Here is a 20010-nt window from a genome sequence, read left to right as displayed (position 1 = left end):
GAACACAGATGGCGCTGCCAAGTTTAATATTTAACCTCATCCACTTAGAATGAAACTTTTTAAGAGATCTTTTCCCTGCTCCATGGGGGAGTTTAGGCAACCGTCTCGCAAGACTGCTCTCACCGGATATTAACCAGCGAAGCACAAAGAAACAATAACCACTTCAATTATAAACAGTTTCATTTGATTTACTTGTAACGAGCACCAGAAACAACATCTCTCTCCCTCCCTCCTTGTGTCAAAAACACAAAAACACTTTTTTTTCCCAAACGAAAAGTAACCCAAAAAGCGAGTCGGGATTGGATTGCCTGGGTGTATGCAAATAGTAAAGGTTTTTTTTTTGAATGGGGTTGATGTCAAGAGAGGAGAGTTGTTTCTCTCGCTTTTTTGCACAGCCTGGGTTTTGTGGGCGGACCCACCAGAGAGCCGAGGCAGCAGCTGTCAGAGAGAGAGAGAGCTGTCAGCTCCCGTGGAGGCAGTCAGCGCTGAGAGGAGAGGCGAGGCGAGACGAGACGAGCCGAGCTGAGCCGAGTGCTCCCGAGCGTCAGGTAGCAGCAGCGATGTGTTTACCTATTGTTTGACTCCTCCAGCGAGCAACACAACACGCTGGGGCAGAGCGAGCACCAAAGCGCCCACCTCGACACTTGCAACAAGTTGGCTCCACTCGACAGTACCAAACACACACAACAACAAAACCCCTGACATTATTGCCTCGCTCCCTACTTTCTAACTCGGAAACTTGTTGGGAAAAGAGATTTGTTTTGATTTATCGGTTGTTTCCTCCTCCCCACCCACACTGGTTCGCCTGGAGACACGTTTGTGGAGAAGGATGAAAGCGAAGAAAGGTAGGTGAACGCTGCTTTACTGTGTGTGCACGCTGCTGGCGCGTTGTCAAGTCGTGTTCATTTCCTTCAACTCTTCTGTCGTCTATCCGTTTGGTTATTTAATTTAGGATCTGATATATATATTTTTGTTAGTGGAGTTTCTGGAGAGAGGGGCAATCCATCGTTTGCCGAGGGGGAGAATTAGCAAATGTATCTTTTTTTTGTTTAAAGAAAAGAGGTGGGTGCCCAGAGAGTTTAAAGGCTTTGTTTGAGATCTCTCACCTCGTGGAAAAAAAAACTTTCTTCCTCCTGTGACAAACCTCGCCTTTCCAATGACGAGCTTCGCATTACGACGTTTAATCACGTTTCCCCTTTCTCTTTTTTTAAAAAAAGATAAAAGTTTATAAGTGCCTTCTTGGATGCCACGAGTTTGAAGTTTTGGAGGTTAGGGGGATTTTCCCAATGATAGGAAATGCACCACAGTGAGATCATACAACATTTGAGTGATGCATTTCTTTTCTTTTTTTTCTCGAAATGAGTCGAAGGCCAAGCATTGAAACAACTTTTCAAAAAATCACTATTGTACGTGGGCGGTACAATCTGAGAAATGATTTACAAGGACGGTTAGTTTCAGTTAGTCTGCAAACCCTCCACTTATTAAACACTCAACCGTGCATAACGTACTTTTGTTTTCTCCTCCATTCACTCAATTAAAGTCACAGTACTTCGAGTTTCAAAGGACTAGACTCCAGCAAATCCAGTCACCATTTTGTAGAAAATGCGTTTAGTGTTCGGGAGATGGGATTTAATCGCGTTAGGTTTGTGCATTGGGTTCTGGAGGATTTATCCTGTTCTGAAATATGTCGGAATGTAAAACTTTTCCCAAACCCCTCCTCTTGAACTTTAGCCAAGTAAAACAATGTTTGTGACAGGTCCCGCAGCGCACTATCTCTGCCGTCTGTTTCAACCGTGTTTTGTAAACGAAATTATCATTTAATGAACGAGAGGGACTTTAAGACCCTTTTAACATGGAAAGCTGAAAGTTTTTGTTTTTTTCGTGCGGAAATTATTTATTTATTATTAATTGTTATTTTTTTAAAAATCATTTCCTAATCCAGTAGCCCTAGACCGTTAGTCGTCTTGTGGGCAATTTTACAATGAGTTTTAGCTACACTGTTCGAATTTGTTTGCATTTAGTGTGACATAGGATTAGCAACACGTGTTTGTGACTGAGGCCACAAGTTTCGACTTTGATTTTTCAAGGTAGAATGTGTGAAATGGAACTACTAAACTGTCCGAATGATAACACTTTTTAAGGGGGGGGGGGGGGGGGAGGAAATGCACGGGTATTTCCTTCGGTGGGGACTCGCTGCAAAGGTAGCAAGGCAGAAACACGAGTTGTTTTGGGAAGGTTTCTGTTCTTTTGTTCTGCACCAAACAGCTAATGGCCACTGCACTGTTAAGCGCTGGGAGAGCGGGCATGTATCACTTTACAAACTGACAGCCCCGATCGGGGATTCGATTCAAACTCAGCCAACCAGACGTTTTTCTCCCTGAACAAGGGGGCCGATCTTTGAGAGGGCTTGTTGCTTTGATTGGAAAGTCCTGTGTGCGACTCACGGGGTAGTCTGAGGACAGACAGGGCCCGCTGTAACGCTCTTCTTAACCATTACCGAGTCGACGCGCTGAAGTCGCCTAACGACGCCTCCAGCCATTTGTTATTGTTTGAAGAAACTCGGATTTTCCCCAACTGAAATGCGGTGAGTCAGGTCGCTCGCCTGGGTGGGTGGGTGAGTGAGTAAGTGAGCTACTTTGGGAGATTAAGTGGGGGACAGACAAAAATTCGCAGGAATTAAAAGGTGGATTTTCATTGTCTTTAAAGTGCAACAATATTGACAATTGCAACAATATTGACAATTGCAACAATTTGACAATTGCAACAATATTGACAATTGCAACTGTCCGGTTTGATCCCTTCTCTGGCCCGATTGACAAGGAGGCAGTGAATGTGTTAAGGGCAGACGTGCCGGGACATTGCAGCAAGGAAGGCGGGTTTCTATTGATCTCCCTTCATATCCCATCCTCCACAGCTATGGGGCCGGTGTGCGGCAGCGAGACCGACGAGGACGAGAGCACGGAAACCCCCCTTGACCTCTCCCACTCGGGCAAGCGGCGGAGACGGGGCAACCTGCCGAAGGAGTCGGTGCGGATCCTGCGGGACTGGCTTTACGTGCACCGCTACAAGGCGTACCCGTCCGAACAGGAGAAGACGCAGCTGTCCAGACAGGCGCAACTCTCCGTGCTGCAGGTGAGTCAGCCTAACTAACCCACCCGGCCGGCCGAGCAACCCGGGATCAAATCGCCTGCAATGTCCAGTTCCTTTGCAGCTCTCACCCCCACCCCCTGGATCTGCCATCCTACAAATTGTTGGAGTCAGCTGGCGTTTGTAGAATTGCGGTGAGAGGCTCTGTTCAATAATGCAGCCGGGCGCTGTTTGTTTGTATGTATGCGTTTGTGCACTTGGGCAATTTAGTGGCACAATTCTCACAGCTTTGAAAAGACGACAAACATATTTTGGGGGGGAGGGGGGGGAACCCAGGTCGTTAATAAACCTATTTGTTTATTAGCGACCTGGGTTTCCCCCCCACCCTCCAAATACGTTTGTCGTCTTTTGGCTGATGTGTTATGCGAGCTGTTTAGTTATTATCATCTGCTACAGACCCTGAATAGTTGAGGATGGCCTCATGATTATCGCCATACAGTATATCCAGAAACAGACCTTTCAGTCCATGCCGACCAATATGCCCCTTCTGAGCTAGTCCCATGTTTGGCCCACGTCCCTCTAAACCTTTCATTTCCTGGACCCAGTGCCTTTTAAATGCTATTATAGTATCTGCTTCAACTACCTCCTATGGCAGCTCGTTCCATACAGCCACCACCTCTGAGTGGAAAAAGTTACCCCTCAGGCTCCTATTAACTCTTTCCCCTCATTTTAAATCTATGTTCCCATGTTCTTTATTCCCCTACTCTGGGTAAAAAGAGTCAATGAATTCACCCTATATTTTCCCCTCATGATTTTATACACCACTTCTATAAGATCACCCCTCTGCCTCCTCTTGCTCCAAGGAATAAAGTCCTAGCCTGCCCCACCTCTCCCTATAGCTCAGGCCCTCAAGTCTTGGCAACATCCTCGTAATTCTTCTCTGCCCTCATTCCAGCTTGAATGCTCACTTTGGGGCAAGCGTTTACAAAATTTTGACATTTGCAGAAGATATACACAAAGTGCTGTAGTAACTCAGCAGGTCAGGCAGCATCCACAGAGAAAAAGGATGGATGACATTTTGGATCGGAACCCTTCTTCAGACTCAAGGGGTCTGAAGACCGGTTTGACCTAAAACGTCACCCATCCTTTTTCTCTAGAGGTGCTGCCTGGCCCAGAGTTACTCTGGCACTTTGTGTCTTATCTTCAGCAGAAACCAACATCTACAGTTCCTTCCTACACGTGACATTTGCAGAAACCAGATGTACACAGGATGAACTTTACAGAGCCCCCCAACTGAGTGTGGATAGCAGACAGTAACCATGCAGGAGTGAATGGGTGTTTAAATGAAGTAACTGTGCCATCTGTTTTTTAACCAACTTTGTTCTTGCATTAATTGGTGAGTTGTCTCTTAAAAACTGGCATGAGCTGTCCTGGAGGCTGTGTTTTGTAGTGATTGTGGGCCCAGAGTGTCTGGTAAGGCTTCTTGAGACACTGACTCAGTGACAGCAATGTTGCAATGTTGTATATCTCCACGTCAGTCTGGTTAGTGAAGGGGAGCCTGCTGGTTATGAATCTGTGACGTGGCTGCACTGGGGCTGTTAGTAGTGTAAGTCGCTGGGCTGGGAGATGCAGTCAAAGTGAGCATTGTAAAAGCTGCTGCAGCAGTGGAGTTATTGTCAACAATGAAGTAAGTGGCTTCTGTCTCCACTGCCAATTAAGCAAACCTTCCTCCTGAATGATGTTGAGCATCTTATGAGCAGCTGCAATTACAACCAGATGCAACCTTTCTGACTTTGTTCTCCTTTGAGCCCTTTTTTTCCCTCCACATGTCCCTACAATATAAAAAGAGCAGAGGGATAGGTGACGTTTTGGGTGGAGACACTTCTTCAGACTGAGTCAGAGCTGTCAGCTGGAAAAAGGATCTCAACACGAATCGTTACCTTTCCTTTTTTCTCTAGAGATGCTGCCTGACTCGCTGAGTTAGTCGAGTCAAGTCAACTTTATTTGTCACATGCATATACAAGATGTGCAGTGAAATGAAAGTGGCAACGCCTGCGGATTGTGCTAAAACTTCAAAACAGAATAGAATCATTTTTTTTACCACAAAAAATAAATTAATACAGTAAATTAAATTAGTCCCTGGTGATATGAGAGTTAACAGTCCTGATGGCCTCTGGGAAGAAACCGTCTCATCCTCTCTGTTTTCACAGTGTGACAGCGGAGGCGTTTGCCTGACCGTAGCAGCTGGAACAGCCCGTTGCTGGGGTGGTAGGGGTCCCCCATAATGTTGCTGGCTCTGGATCTGCACCTCCTGATGTATAGGTCCTGCAGGGGGGCGAGTGCAGTTCCCATAGTGCGTTCAGCCGAACGCACTACTCCCCACAGAGCCTTACGCCAGTTTTTGTGTCCATCTTCAGTGCAAACCAGCAGCCGTAGTTCCTTCCTACATATAAAAAGTTCACTTTGGCCCATTGCATCTATGTTAACTCACAGAGTGCCCCCATTCCCTTATTAATTGTCCCGCTAATCTATTCTCCCTGCATACCCATCAACTCCCCCCTTTTTAATCTATCAGCCATCTCCATACTGGGAATATGGATACACATATTTGGAATGTGGGAGGAAACTGAAGAGCCCAGGGAAAACTCCTAGTCACTGGGAGAATGTGCAGACTCCATACAGCTAGCACCCAAGGCCAGAATCAAAGCCAGGTCTCTGGGGCTGAGGCAACCAGCAAAGGGGTGGTGGATGATACAGAAGCATTGGTGTCTATAACCTGAGGTACCAACATTAAATATAGTTAATTAAACAAAGCGTATCAATGTTGATATGCCTTATTCACAAAATGGAGAGTCAATTGACTTGTGAAAGCTCAATTGAGAACCAAATCAGCAAAGTTGCATCTGGTTGTAGTTGCAGCTGCTCATAAGGTGCTCAACATCATTCAGGAAGTCTGCTTAATTGTCAGTCAGTGAGGCCACACACAAATTGGAGGAACAGCACCTCGTATTTCGCTTGGGCAGTTTGCAACCCAGCGGTATGAACGTTGATTACTCTAATTTCAAGTAACTCATGCATTCCTTTCTCCCCCACCCTAGTCATCGTACTGGTTCCACTCTTCATGTCCTTTGTATCCCTGTCGTTAGCACATCTTCTCCAGCCAACAATAGGCAATTATGGACTCCACCCTCCCTGAGGTCATCTGTTGTTGGTCTTGTTATGTTATACCCTTTACTCACCTCCAGTCCTCTCGCCCTCACTTCTATCGTTTGGTCTGAAAAATGGCTCTGACCCGAAACATCTGTTGTTTTCTCCAGAGATGCTGCCTGACCGTTGAGTTACTCCAGCATTTTGTGTCTATCTTCGGTATAAAGCAGATCTGCCGTTCCTTCCTACATATTTGACTTCCAAATTCATCATGGATATTAATGCCGAGGAAAATTAACAAATACTGTAATGTGATGTTGAAGCTTAAGAAGGAATGTTTTCATCTTGTAGGATATTGTATGGCTTGGGGAAATAACTAGAATCACCATGTATGCCATTAAATCTTTGCTAATTATTTTTGGAGCAATCCAATCAGTCCCATCCACTTCATCTTTCTACATAACCCTGCAGATTATCTTCTTGCAAGTACCTTTGGGGGGAAAAAAACAAATTTTCCTTACGTGCTCCATTTCATCATTCTTAAGATCAATAAGTTCCAGATCATGAGCAAAACAAAAAAAAAATGCTGTGCGGACTCAAGGGGTCAGGCAGCACCTTTAGAGGGTTTCAGTTTGGAACACTTCTTCAGACTCTAGTCTAGTGGACTGTTTGATTGTAATCATATATAGTCTTCTGCTGACAGGATAGCATGCGCAAAAAGGGTTTACACTATACCTCAGTACACGCGACAATAAACTAAACTAAACTCGAAGGGCCGAATGGCCTTCTCCTGCGCCTATTGTCTATTCTCTAAATTGAAGAAGGGTCCCAACCCGAAGCATCACCAGTCTGTTCCTCTTGTGCTTTGCTCAAGATTCCAGCACCTGCGGTTTCTTGTGTCTTCAGTCCCAGAGCAGATCGACTGTTTAATTTTTTTGCTCATGTATTGTTTGTCACCCTGAGTCAGTTCCCTTGGTCATTGCGTCATTGATTAATGGACATCTCCTCTCTGCTTACGAATCTCTGTCAAATCACCAGATTCCAGCATTTAATAGTCTCTTGTGCCTTCTTTTAACCTTGTTTGTTTTTAAAAATAACCTTTTCAGTTTTTCCAATCTGATGATGTAGCAAAAATCCACCAATTGAGACATTTCTGTGCCTTTGAAGTGCCTTTCCTATGACCCTTGAATCCTTCCTAAATTGTGGTTACTCGATTTGGACACGTGCTCTAGTTGTAGCCTAACCAGTTTTACCAGGTTTAATGCAACCGTCCTGCTTTTGTACAACAGACCTAGAAGCATTTGTGTGTTACCACTTTCTTTACATGTCCTGTCACTGTCACCTGTATGCATTTATGTGGAGTGACCCGGGTTTGATCCTGACTACGGTTGCCTGTCTGGATGGAATTTGTACCTTCTCCCCATGACCTGCGTGGGTTTTCTCCGGGTGCTGTTTCCTCTCACACTCCAAAGACGTACAGGGTTGGAGGTTAATTGGCTTGGTATAATTGTAAATTGTACCTAGTGTGTGTAGGATAGCGTAAACATGTGGGGATTGCTGGTCAGCGCGGACCCGAAGGGCCTGTTTCCGTACTATCTCTAAACTAAACTAAATATCCCTTTAGAACGGTGCTACTTTGTGCTGTTTCTTATTCTATTGCCTGACAAAATCTATTGGCTCGCAATTCTCTCTTAAATTTAATCTTCAGCCATCTATGAATTCTATTACTGTCTTCCTCATTCCCTACCATACCCCTTTTGAGGAAGTTTGCCAGTCCTTCTATCTATAAGTAACTCCAGATCAATTGATGTTGCCAACTCTTTCAATGTCCTTTGAAGTGGCCCAGCAAGACACTCAGATTGGCAATCATTGAGGAATGGACAGTAAATGTCTGCTTTTCCAGTAACAAAAATAACATTACTTTGTGATCATTATATTTGAAGATGTTGTTTGCACCCCAAATGCAAATTATTTGGTTGGCTACGAGAAATGCAGTGGAACTATTGAAGAAAACTTATAGATACAACGTAGATGTTCCCTAATTTCCAGAGTTGGTGGAGGGTACAGCAATATTTCCATTCATTTACCACCTAATGCAACATTCAGTGATGCCTTGGATTGTTTCCATTATCCAATAAAATAATTAACCCAAAGTCACTCTGGTGGTTAATTAATGGAGAGGTTTGTGGAGAATGGGTAGGATTTGAGTACTGTTTGAAGAACGTAGAGAGGCGTGAATGGATTTTGAATAGCGGAGCTCATGTTCTCTGGGCTTCATTAGTCTGCCATTGACAACCATGAAGGCTTGGTCGCCATTGGCAGATCAATTAAATTTAAGTGTTATAGACAAGAGTTGGAGATTTTGGAGGATAATGGGGCAGCATGAGGTTGTAGAAGTGCTATCGCAATGCTTAAGAAATATTTAGACAGGTACATGGATAAGTCCATAAGTGATAGGAGCAGAAGTAGGCTATTCAGCCCATCAAATCTACTCTGCCATTCAATCATGGCTGATCTAGCTCTTCCTCTGAACCTCATTCTCCCCATAACCCCCAACACCCGTACTAATCAAGATGGGACAGGTTTGGAGGGATATGAGCCAAACGCAGGTAAGTGGGTCTAGTGCAGATGGGACATGTTGGACGGTATGTGCAAGTTGGGCTAAAGGGTCTGTTTCAACGCTGTAAAACTCTGACTAAGTGGGGATGGGAAAGATAATAATGAAAATTGAAAACAAGGATGAGAATGTTAATTTAGGATGGTACATTTTTCTGGAAAAAGGAGCACATTTGTTTTCACAATGACAAATAGAGTTTGTTGTGATTTGTTTAAAAAAATCTGTACTGGTGATTGGTGTACTAGTGTGCAGAGAAGGAAGGCAACAAGCTTTAAACTGGTGTGGCAGATGACTATTGAGATGCAGGATGACTTTGTAACTGAATACTACAAGAATGGTGATCAACATGGCATTGTTACATGGTTATCAGTACATAGTAAAAAGATCTTTGGGATTAGTTAATCATTTGATGTTTTATTGCATTCAGAATGCTTTGCACATCCTTTTATCAACAAGGCAGTGGATCACAATAGGACACAAAGTGCTGGCGTAACTCAGCGGGTCTGGCAGCATCTCTGGAGAACATGGATAGGTGACATTTTGGGCTGGGACCTTTCTTCAGACCGAAACATCATGTATCTGTTCTCCAGAAATGCTGATTGGTCTGCTGAGTTTCGCCAGCACTTTGTGTCGTTTTGTGTATTAACCGGCATCTGTAGTTCTTGAGGACCTTTTGTGTGCAGAGCTCTGTACATGCATCATCCATTGAGCTCCATACTTGACAGCTTGTCGGAGCAGAATTAGCCTATTCGGCTCATCAAGTCTACTCCTCCATTCAGTCATGGCTGTTCTATCTTTCCCTCTCAACCCCATTCTCCTGCCTTCTCCCCGTAACCCCTGACACCCGTACTAAATATAATGTGGTTATCCAAAGAAAACTTGGTGCCCCTCTGACCTAGATCATGTGGAAATAATGTTCCTTCATGCTTTCTATGTCTATCTTTGTAAACTTTAAACCTCGATGTGGAGTTCCTATTTGGTTGAAGTGAGTAAATTGGACACTCAAAAATTTGTTTTGCAAACTTAAGTCACTTTCCAATTTCCACTCAATATCCATATTATAAACCTGCTGTGAATTCATGTCGTTGAGTGGTACTTTAGAACACCCATTTCACATTTAAATATCTTCAATACACTTTCCATAACACTGATTTACTTTTCTGTAGTGAGATAACATCCTATGATGCACAAGAGGAGTGTAATCAGGTTTCAGTGGTGACAAAAGCTTGGTTAAATGAAGAAGGCATTGGGCCTCCCTTGGAAAGGGAGAACTGGGAATAGGCTGGGGTAATTGTAAAGGATTTCCCATGAATAGGATATAAATCACACAGGATGTAAATTGCTTGTGGCACAGGTGTTGGGAGATGGGCACACATAATGTTAAGACTTGGAAGAATATTTCTGTAATATTGAAGGCTTAATGATTGTGAGAGTGAGGAGGGGCATGGCTATGAAGTTGATAATCAAAGACAATAAACTGAAACTGGAGTAGGTATGCAATGCACAAAAAGAATGACACAATCTCTTCCCCATTAGCAATACACATGATTCTGCCGGTACTTGAAGTAGCACAAAGGTCTTTTTGCACAATGTTGAAAGAACTCTGCTGGGTATTGAATGGCGGAACAGTAAAAGCAATTTTGACGTTACGAGAAGTAGTAGTTATCCTGATATGTGATTCAGCATTGTTAACTTCAATGGAGAAGGAATCTCATCTGGGAGATGAGATGAGCAGAGGTGGTGGAGTTTAGTATTACACTGGAGATAAGAGTTCAGGCTGTGTATGAGAACACCAGCATTGAAATCGTATAAACAGACAGACACCTGTGGTGCCTGGCACTGTGGCAATTTGGTCTGTGTTTTATTAATAAAACAAAGAATAAATTCTTCCCAAAAATATCTCTTCACCACCTGTGTGCGACCAAATTTAAATCATTAAAAAACTATGCGGTGCCAAACCTACCAAGGGAATTTGTTTGATCTGGATGTGATGGGTCATATTTCATACTTGTCCCCCCCTGTCTGTTTAACAAGTTGCCAATGCTTTTCTGTACTCAAAGTACATAATTAATCAAAAGTGCGGAGCCATGATATCCTATACAAGAACATCAGAAATATTAACACGTAGATAATTTCCCCCCTTTTGGGTTTTTTTTGCCATTGATATAAGATCGTGGCTCCTCCTTAATCACCATCACTTTCCTGAACTAAACCTGTATCTTTGATTTGCGATCCTTCTGACAGCTAATGTGTTTCACTGTTGCCACCATTTAAAAAAAAAAAGGCATTTTTAATCATCTCCAACCACATTAGATGATCTTGTATTTTTACATGTTCAATTTGCCTTGTTCATATCCCTTAACTCATCTCTATTCCCCATTAAATTTTGTTGTATTCTCTCAACCTAAACTGTTGCTCAGCTTTGTATCATCATCAAACGTGGATGTATTATGTTCAATCCCCTGACACAAATCAGTCATGTTGTTGTGATGATTTCTCTCTTCTTCCCCCCCCTCCCCCCCCCCCCGTACTGATCCTTGGGGCAAACTCCCACTACCGAATCAGAATTGCCCTGCTCATTCCAATTGTTTTCTGTTCATTAGCCAGTCCTCAATTCTCCATATATTTACTGGTGGCGCAGCGGTAGAGTTGCTGCTTTACAGTGCCAGAGACCCTGGTTCGATCCCGACTACGGGTGCTGTCTCCACGGAGTTTGTACGTTCTCCCCAAGAACGCATGGGTTTTATCTGAGTGCTCCTGTTTCCTCCCACACTCTAAAGACATACAGGTTTGCAGGTTAATTGTCTTTGGTAAAATTGTCATAAAGTCATAAGCAAAAGGAGCAGAATTAGGCCACTTGTAAATTGTTCCCAGTGCTTGTTAACGTACGGGGTGATCGTTGGTCGGCGTACACTCGGTGGGCCAAAAGGGCCTGTATCTGCGCTGTCTCTCTACACTAACCTAAACCTGCAATTCCATGTGTTCTTGTGCAGTGTTTGAAAGTTCAAATGCAATGTATTTGTTAGCTCTCCCATGTCTCCATGTCTGTACTGTTAACTATAACTTGAAAGAACAATGGATTTGTCAAACATGAATACCCTTGCATGATTCCATGTTGACTGTCCAATTTTGTAATTATTTTCAGTGGTCTGTAATCGCTATTATAACATCCATACATTTTCCCAACTATCAGGCTAACTGATTTGTATGCATCTTATTTTCTCTCTCCAATCCTTTCTTACATAGTATGTTGACATTTATTTGTTTCATGCTACACACTCTAATGCTATGTATGATAGAACATAAAATGGATATTTCCTGCAGAGTTAAACCATCAAGAGTACTGCCCACACCATTAGTTGTAGAGCTGTACAGCATGGAAACGGGCCATGTCAACCAAGTTGCTAAACCAAGCTGTGTAGGAAGGAACCTGTCTGAAGGAGGGTCTCGACCCAAAATGTCACCCATTCCTTCTCTCCAGAGATGCTGCCTGTCCCGCTGAGTTGCTCCAGCTTTTTGTGTCTATCTGCTTAACCAAGCTAGTCCCAATTGCCTGAACCTGGTCCAGAACTCTGCACAACATTTCCTGTTCATGTACCTGTTCATAGGCCATTACAATTGCCTTTTAAATGCAATTAAACCCACTCCTACTACATCCTCTGGCAGTTTGTTCCACATGCACTACATTCTGTGTTTAAAAAGTTGTCTCTGGTACTAAATTTTGTCCTCTCACCTTAGACACATGCCCGGTAGTTTTGGACTCCCCTATCCTGAAAAAAATCCTCTGGCTCTTCTCCTTGACTATGCCCCAGATCAAAAACACTTTTGTTTTTGCTTTATCCGAGTTGTGCTACTTTCCCCACAACTGCAAACCACAAAATGAGTTAGAGTTTATACTCTGGGTTTGTGTTTCCCAGGTGTGTCATTCCTATGCAATTCCGTAGATGACCAGTTACTTTTGATGACCACGACCAATTACCTTTATGTTTTAGCAGTTCTTTGTGTGAGCTTGGGAAAGGAGGAACACATCAAATATTCCATTGTGAGGGAACATCAGAGCTGAAAACAAACTGCTGGAGTAACCCAGCTGGACAGGCAGCATCTCTGGGGAGAAGGAATGGGTGACGTTTCGGGTCGGGACCCTTCTTCAGAAACGTTACCCATTCCTTCTCTCCAGAGATGCCGCCTGTCCCGCTGAGTTCCTCCAGCATTTTGTGTTGTCTTCGGTGTATAACCAGCATCTGCAGCTCCTTCCTACAAAGAAGTGAAAACAATCCTATCTTTGCATAACGTCCTTGTACAATATGAATAAACATTGGTCACAACAATAATAAATGAGGCTTGAGCCGATTTTTATCTGTCAGTTGCTGTGTCCAATTTAATAGCCTTGGGTGTTTGTTCCACCTGCATTGTTGAATACTGTTGAATATAATTGAACACTGGTTGTGCTCAGACTTTGATTCAAAGCTTGCAAAACCCTCCTTTTGTGATTATTTTTCGACCAGCTATTATACAACCTTTGAGTCAACGTGGAGATGCACTGTTAATGAATATGCATTTTCTTTTTCTTTTGGCGAATGGAGAGGTGAGGAATACAGATAATTACAAAAAAATCTCTTTATCTGGGATGAGGAATAGTTTGTTGCAGGAAATACTACTAGTGGCACAATACTAGTCCTGCTTTGTAGCATAATTGTGTCCCTCAAGTGCAAAAGAGATGTAAACTACCCATCAGTCTGAAGAATCCATTCTCTCTGGAGATGCTGCCTGTCCCGCTGAGTTACTCCAGAATTTTGTGTCTATCTGCGGTTTAAACCAGCATCTGCAGTTAGCTCCTACACAGCAGTTAACTTGCTTTCAAATGCTTTTGTATTGTGTGACTGGACTGAAAAGATGTTTTGACATTGGTGGCATTTTTGAGTTGGGTAGTGTGCAGAGACTTCAACCAGGTCTGCTAGTGATGCATTGAATGCAGCAGCAAAATTCTAATCGTAAGCATGTTGTTCCCTGAATCACGATGAGCATTTTGGTTGCAACACTACTGCTGCACGTTCAAAGTGACAGCAGTACTGCAGTGACTGCGGACCACATTATAAATAAATAAGCACTTGCCTCCAGTTTCTAAAGGGTCCAATGAATAAGGTGTAGTAAGCAAAAACCTCTGTCTTTTGATCTTCCAATGGGGCAAGCATATTCATTCACTAAGCATATTCATTCAGAGGGGAAGTTGATTCTCAAAAGTCAAAGATCTCTGCTTGAGCATTAGTGTTACGCAGCAGATTCACTTCCCCGTCATCCCTAAACCAAGTCCCAGGATACCCAGTACTTGAGTCTAAAGAAGGGTCTCGATCAAAAACATCTCGCATTCCTTCTCTCCAGAGATGCTGCCTGTCCCGCTGAGTTACTCCAGCATTTTGTGTCGTAGCAGGTTAAATGTCCCTCATGAAAAGAACACAAGTAAAAGCAATTTGGATTTAATTGCTAAAGCTATCAAAGTAGACAAGAAGGAAAACATTTTTTGATCCTTTTAGTTTTTTTTAGTTTTAGATACAGCGTGGAAGCAGGCCCTTCGGCCCACTGAGCCCACGCTGGCCACCGATCATCCATTCTGTCCTACACACCAGGGACAATTTACAGAAGCCACTTAACCTACAAACCTGTGGAATGTGGGAGGAAACTGGGGCACCCGAAGAAAACCCATGCAGGTCCCAGGCAATACGTACAAGCTCCGTACAGAGAACCATAGTCAGAATCGATCCGGGGTCTCTGGCACTGTAAGACAGCAACTGTACCACTGTGCTGCTTTGATGTCATTCTGAAACCTGGGTGTCCAGAGCCAATTATGAATCTTATTATTGAACATTTCATTACATTTGTAGCTCCTAATACCTGCTTACAACCGCGCCCTTTAACTCCGATGGGTTATATTGTGAAAGGAAACCAGTTCCATGGCAGATTACATAGAACAGTATAGTGCATGAAGAGGCCCTTCGGCCCACAATATCCATGTCGACCATTATGCCAAGTTAAACTCCTTCTGCACATTTTGCTCGCGCGTGTTCCTTTTAAGCATCCCTGTATCATATTATAATCCACATTAGACTTTGTATAATTTGGTATGCTACTTGATGTAGAACGACCCCCTTCTGAGTTTCTGCACCAAGCATTTTACCGAGTCGGGCCAGCAATAGGGCCCTTCAGCCCATTGAGTTCACACTGGTCATCGTCATCATTGGGAAATGGAAATCCTGCTGTTTTAAGCATTAAATGTTCCCCAGTCTAGTACAATGCATCAAACACGGATTGAAGCCTGAGTGTTTTTAGAGATACAGCCCTTTGGCCCACCGTGTCTGCAACGACCAGCGATATCTGCACACTAACACTATCCTACACACACTAGGGACAATTTACACTTATACCAAGCCAGTTAACCTACAAACTTGTAAGTCTTTGGAGTATGGGAGGAAATCAAAGATCTCGGAGAAAACCCACGCGGTCACGGGGAGAACATACAAACTACGTACAGACACGCATCAGTCCTGACATCAATCTGAAGAAGGGTCTCGACCCGAAACGTCACCCATTCCTTCTCTCCTGTGATGCTGTCAGGCCCCCTGAGTTACTCCAGCATTTGGCGTCTATCAAAGAAATAGTTGCACATGGTGGGCAGGGAAAGTTTCAAGAAATGAGCTTTGGTGGGCTGGATTAAAACATGTAATCCAGTTACAAAAAGAAAATATCCTGGAAACATTGATCAGGCAGCACCCTTGGAAAGAGAAACAGTTACTGATTTATTTGCTGAGTGTTCCCAGCAATTTGTATTTTTATATCTGATTTCCAGCGATTGCAGATTATTTAATTTTTATGTGATCTGATTTACTTCCTTGCAAGTCTGGATTTCTCCAACATTACCTTTTGAAATGCATTTATTTTTGCTTACATGGACTGTTTTGGCACTGCCTGCAGCATGCTCATTTCTTTCCGTGGTTTTTGTAGTAGATTTCAGGAACGGTGGTGCAGCGGTAGAGTTGCTGCCTTACAGCACCAAAGACCCAGGTTCAATCCTGACTGCGGGTGCTGTCTGTATGGAGTTTGTACATTCTCCCTGTGACCGAGTGGGTTTTCTCCAGGTGCTCTGGTTTCCTCTCACACTCCAAAGACGTACAGGTTTGTAGGTGGTTTAAAAAAAGGGTGAATTACCCCTAGTAGCACGTGTGATCGCTAGTCGGCGTGGGCCGAGGGGCCTGTTTCTGTGCTGTATCTCTATAAAGTCTACAGTTAAGATGTACACAACCTGATTATCCTCTTGCCTACTGCCTTCCAGGTCTGTAACTGGTTCATTAATGCACGCCGCAGACTGCTGCCAGACATGCTGAGGAAGGACGGCCAGAACCCCAATAACTTCACCATCTCGCGTCGTGGGAGTAAGAGCATGGAGCACGCCCCCGTTCAAACGTCAGCGGCGTCCAGTGGCTTTGTGCCAGACCTCGACGAGAGATCATTCGGCTCCACCAGCTCCAGCCCCGACAATGGCGAGGCGTCTCCGCGTAGCACCTCCTCCGGGGGAGCCCCCGTGCCGAGACCTTCGGTCATCTGCCACACTACCGTCTCGACGCCGAACGACGTGCCTTTACACTACTGCCCACCGACCAGCCTCGAGGGAATGTCTAAAATGGATCTTTTGTCAAGTGCGGGCCTGATGAATCTCACTCCTGGATGTTCCAAAGATGCTGTCCAAATGGGCTCGCATCCACCCCACCAGAGTGGACTATTTAACACTCCTCCGCCCACTCCTCCCGATCTCAACCAAGATTTCAGTGGGTTTCAGCTGCTGGTGGATGTTGCGTTGAAGCGAGCTGCAGAAATGGAATCGCAATCCAAGGCCGTGGCTTAGACCCTAACCATGCTAGCTGTCAAACTGACCCGAAGGAAGAACACTACAGGAAAAGCTTGGTCCATATGGGGCAGAGAAAACAAAAAAAACAGATGCTTTATGCAGCATGATGCCTTCTTATTTGCACAAGGGAATCCCAAAACTTGGCTTCCTATCACAGAATTGTCTTAACAAAAAAATTGCTCACATGGAGACTGTTGAACTCATGACTACTATAGTTAGATGAACCTTTTTTTTTTTTTTTTTGTAGTTGTTGATAATGTGAGAATTTCCCATGATTATGTGATTCTTTCCTTTCAGTCTGTGCAATATTTAGATATACAGAGCCTCCTTCTCACTCTTTATCATTCCTGCATGGAAAAATGCGGCTCGTGCATTGTTTAGAATAACAGTTTTTTTTATATATATATAATTATGTATTGTCACTGGGGCTTGTTTCTTGAGTTTTCCTTATTACATTCAGTCTTTATTTCAGTATAAGGCAATCGACCAAGGATCCGGGGGACTGAAAGTTTTTGGTCTGCAGTAACCCCTTGTGTGTAGTAGACTTTGCTGGGCTTTCAGGTTCCACATGCAGTAGCCACAGTAGAACCTGCACCCAAGCATTCCTTACTCCTTCCTACTCTGTGACTCCTGTTCTTTGGCGTGAAGCCATCTTATCCCAGTCACACTTCCCCCAAACTGTAAGGCTGCATCAGCACAAGAAATGATGACCAACAGAGAGGGTGAGAGCAGAGCCAGCCCCGAATGTTTGGCTCTCTGATCACTGATATTATGTATTTTCTGGATGGGCTGGCATAAATCTCAATTTAGCACAAAAGTCTTGAATGTACATCCGCTGCCTCCTTGATGCATGTGGTTTTGGCTGAGCTTGTGCATTTACTGGCACTCAGTCAGAAGTCTAGGTCATTCCTCCATTAGTGGTGCAGTTACTGGCTTGTTGCCTTTAAAACTGGTGCTGTGAGGTCTGGGTGAGATAATGACGGAACTAGAGTGACGTCAGTTTGCCACCTTCCATTGTTATTGCCTTTGCGATATTTGAATGGAGGCCTGTCACGTGCCGCTGTGCTTTCTAAACTTTCTAGCTTGTAACTCGCGAAGTTGAGACCGACTTTTAAGTGAAGGACGAGATAATGATGTTACATAATGGCCGGAGCTTCCAAAAGGCTTTTTCCTAAATTCCTGCGCTGTTTACACCATTCATGGGAGGGAAATGCTCGGGTGGTATTTGCTTGAGTTAGGTGGGAGCACAGGTGAAGCTGTGTGGAACATCAGGTAAAAAGTTTAAATGTATCACAAGGAAGCTTTGACACTAGTGAGTATATATTTGTAGCCACCCCAGTACCGGTTTTGGTTCCTGTCAGCCTGACACTGCACCTTATCCCAAAGACCTGGCCCTATTGTATACACGTCCCTCTTCTCTTTTTGCAGTACTACTAGATTCCCCAACATGAAGCTCTGCTGATAACATTACTAATTTAAAAAAAGATTTACTAAACCTAGCTGCTGATCCTACAGTAATTTGAGAAAAGCCTTTTTTTTTTTACTTCCGGGCAGAATCCCAGAAAAAAAGTTGGAATAATACACTCTGCACACCATTTAGGATGAGAGTGAAAATAAAATGGGACTTGAAAATTGTCACGGATTGTTATTTCAACAGCGAGTTTAAAAACAATTCACCGCTGAATCCTGGATGAAGGTACCTCAGCTGTATCTTGGGATTTTCTTTAACCCGAAGAGAGTTTAAGGCTATTTAAACTTGTCCTTTTCTTCTCCCAATATATATTATATCGGGTTTATATACCTTCTATTTCTATTTGCCTTTCTGTTTTCCGAGCAGGAAAATGCGTGAATTACGATGCTTTCGATTTTTGCCATCTCGTACATCTAAGAGCTAGTAAAATGGTAAGACTTTTTTTCCCAATAGTTCTGTGAATTGGAGAATTATGATTTTTGCATCGGTCGGCAATTTCTCATGGGAACTGGTTATGTAAATTGACTGCTGTTCTACCTGTGACGCAACTTGATAGCAGATTGTGGGGATGGGCTACAAGTGTCCTCTGGTTGCCCGGGGCCTCCTGTTGTACTTTGGAGAGAGCTCGGTGACGCCTCTTAACAGAAAGAGTAGCAATCGAGCTTTTCATTCCATTTATTTCATTTGTCTGTGGGCTGCTGCTGCTGTAATTCACAGCAAGAATTGGGTCCTTCACACCCCCTGATCACTGTAGAGCTGATGAGTGCAGATGTTGGAGTTGTACCCTACCTCTCGAGGATGCATCCTGCAGTTACAGGTTTTCGCGAGGTCCTAATTTGGTGGGTTGGATCTTGCCTCCTGATTGAGTCAAAGATCCAGCAGTAGATTCCGAAACTGACTTTAAAAAAGGGAATCTGGCCTCCATATCTGTACCACCTTAAAAATAATTGTGATCAGTATGTTTGGGATGAAGTCTGGTTCTGTGACGTTTTTTTTTGCTCTGTATAATTTATTATCAGTGATGTTGACGTCCTAACGTGCTGTTAATGAATGACTTTTGAAAGGCAGCTGAATTAACACACTGTTAACATGACGGTTTCTGAAGCAGCTCTAATTTGAATCTCGTCGCTGGTGTAAGTCATCTCGCATCTTTTTTCTAGTTGGTCAACAATACTGTGTGGAAGTGTATTTCTTGATGAAAATTAATCATAAATCTGTAACTTTTTTAAAAAGAAAAGTAGAGTGTCCTACTTTTAAACTAGATGTTATTTTTAATCCTTCGACCTAGAAGGTATTTGTACAGTTTTCATCACTGTGATCATTTTGAAATTGTAAAGAATGAGTGTAGACTGTACTATATGAACCTGGTCCAATTTGCATTGATGTTTTGCCTTACTGATGAATCGGGATGCAAAGGCCTGTAAAGACTGATTAAAGCTGCAGTATTCCTCTTTGCCTTGCCACTGGATTCTGCAGGCAGGGTTCTTCTCACTTCCTAATACAAGGTGGGGGGCATCAGAATGCAGTTTCACATTGTACCCAAGTTTGATTAAAAATAATAATAAATTACTTTATTCCTTCCTAATTGTTTTGTTTCTTCTCTATTTGGGAGGACTCTATCTACCTTTGGGCCAAGCTGAGGGGGAAAGGGGTCTGAACAATAGTAACAGGGTTAACATAGAAAATAGGTGCAGCAGTAGGCCATTCGGCCCTTTGAGCCAGCACTGCCATTCAATATGATCATGGCTGATCATCGAAAACCAGTACCCCATTCCGGCCTTTTCCCCATAT

At 43.5% G+C, this 20010-nt stretch overlaps 1 protein-coding gene across 3 annotated transcripts; it reads left to right on the top strand.

The window, feature by feature from the left end:
* Positions 1 to 497: 497 nt before the first annotated feature.
* LOC144592608 (homeobox protein AKR-like) lies at positions 498 to 19794 on the top strand. Of its 3 annotated transcripts, none has more exons than XM_078397276.1 (3): positions 498 to 845; positions 2915 to 3132; positions 16176 to 19794. In XM_078397276.1, the coding sequence occupies exons 1-3, from the start codon at positions 830 to 832 to the stop codon at positions 16743 to 16745; spliced, it is 804 nt and encodes a 267-aa protein (XP_078253402.1). In that variant the 5' UTR covers positions 498 to 829; the 3' UTR covers positions 16746 to 19794. The 3 variants fall into 3 exon arrangements, with proteins under 3 accessions (XP_078253402.1, XP_078253404.1, XP_078253405.1); XM_078397278.1 differs by lacking the exon at positions 498 to 845 and adding an exon at positions 1354 to 1447; XM_078397279.1 differs by lacking the exon at positions 498 to 845 and adding an exon at positions 2387 to 2584.
* Positions 19795 to 20010: the final 216 nt, after the last annotated feature.

Source organism: Rhinoraja longicauda, chromosome 4 (assembly GCF_053455715.1).
Source record: "Rhinoraja longicauda isolate Sanriku21f chromosome 4, sRhiLon1.1, whole genome shotgun sequence".
NCBI classification, from domain to species: Eukaryota; Metazoa; Chordata; class Chondrichthyes; order Rajiformes; family Arhynchobatidae; genus Rhinoraja; species Rhinoraja longicauda.
The sequence above is the reverse complement of the archived record's forward strand: the minus strand, read 5'-3'. Positions and strand labels throughout refer to the sequence as shown.

Bases quoted from the DNA above. Each gene is read 5' to 3' on its own strand.
- LOC144592608 (XM_078397276.1), top strand. The intron at 3,133-16,175 runs GTGAGTCAGCCT...ACTGCCTTCCAG, and splicing joins CGCAACTCTCCGTGCTGCAG to GTCTGTAACTGGTTCATTAA.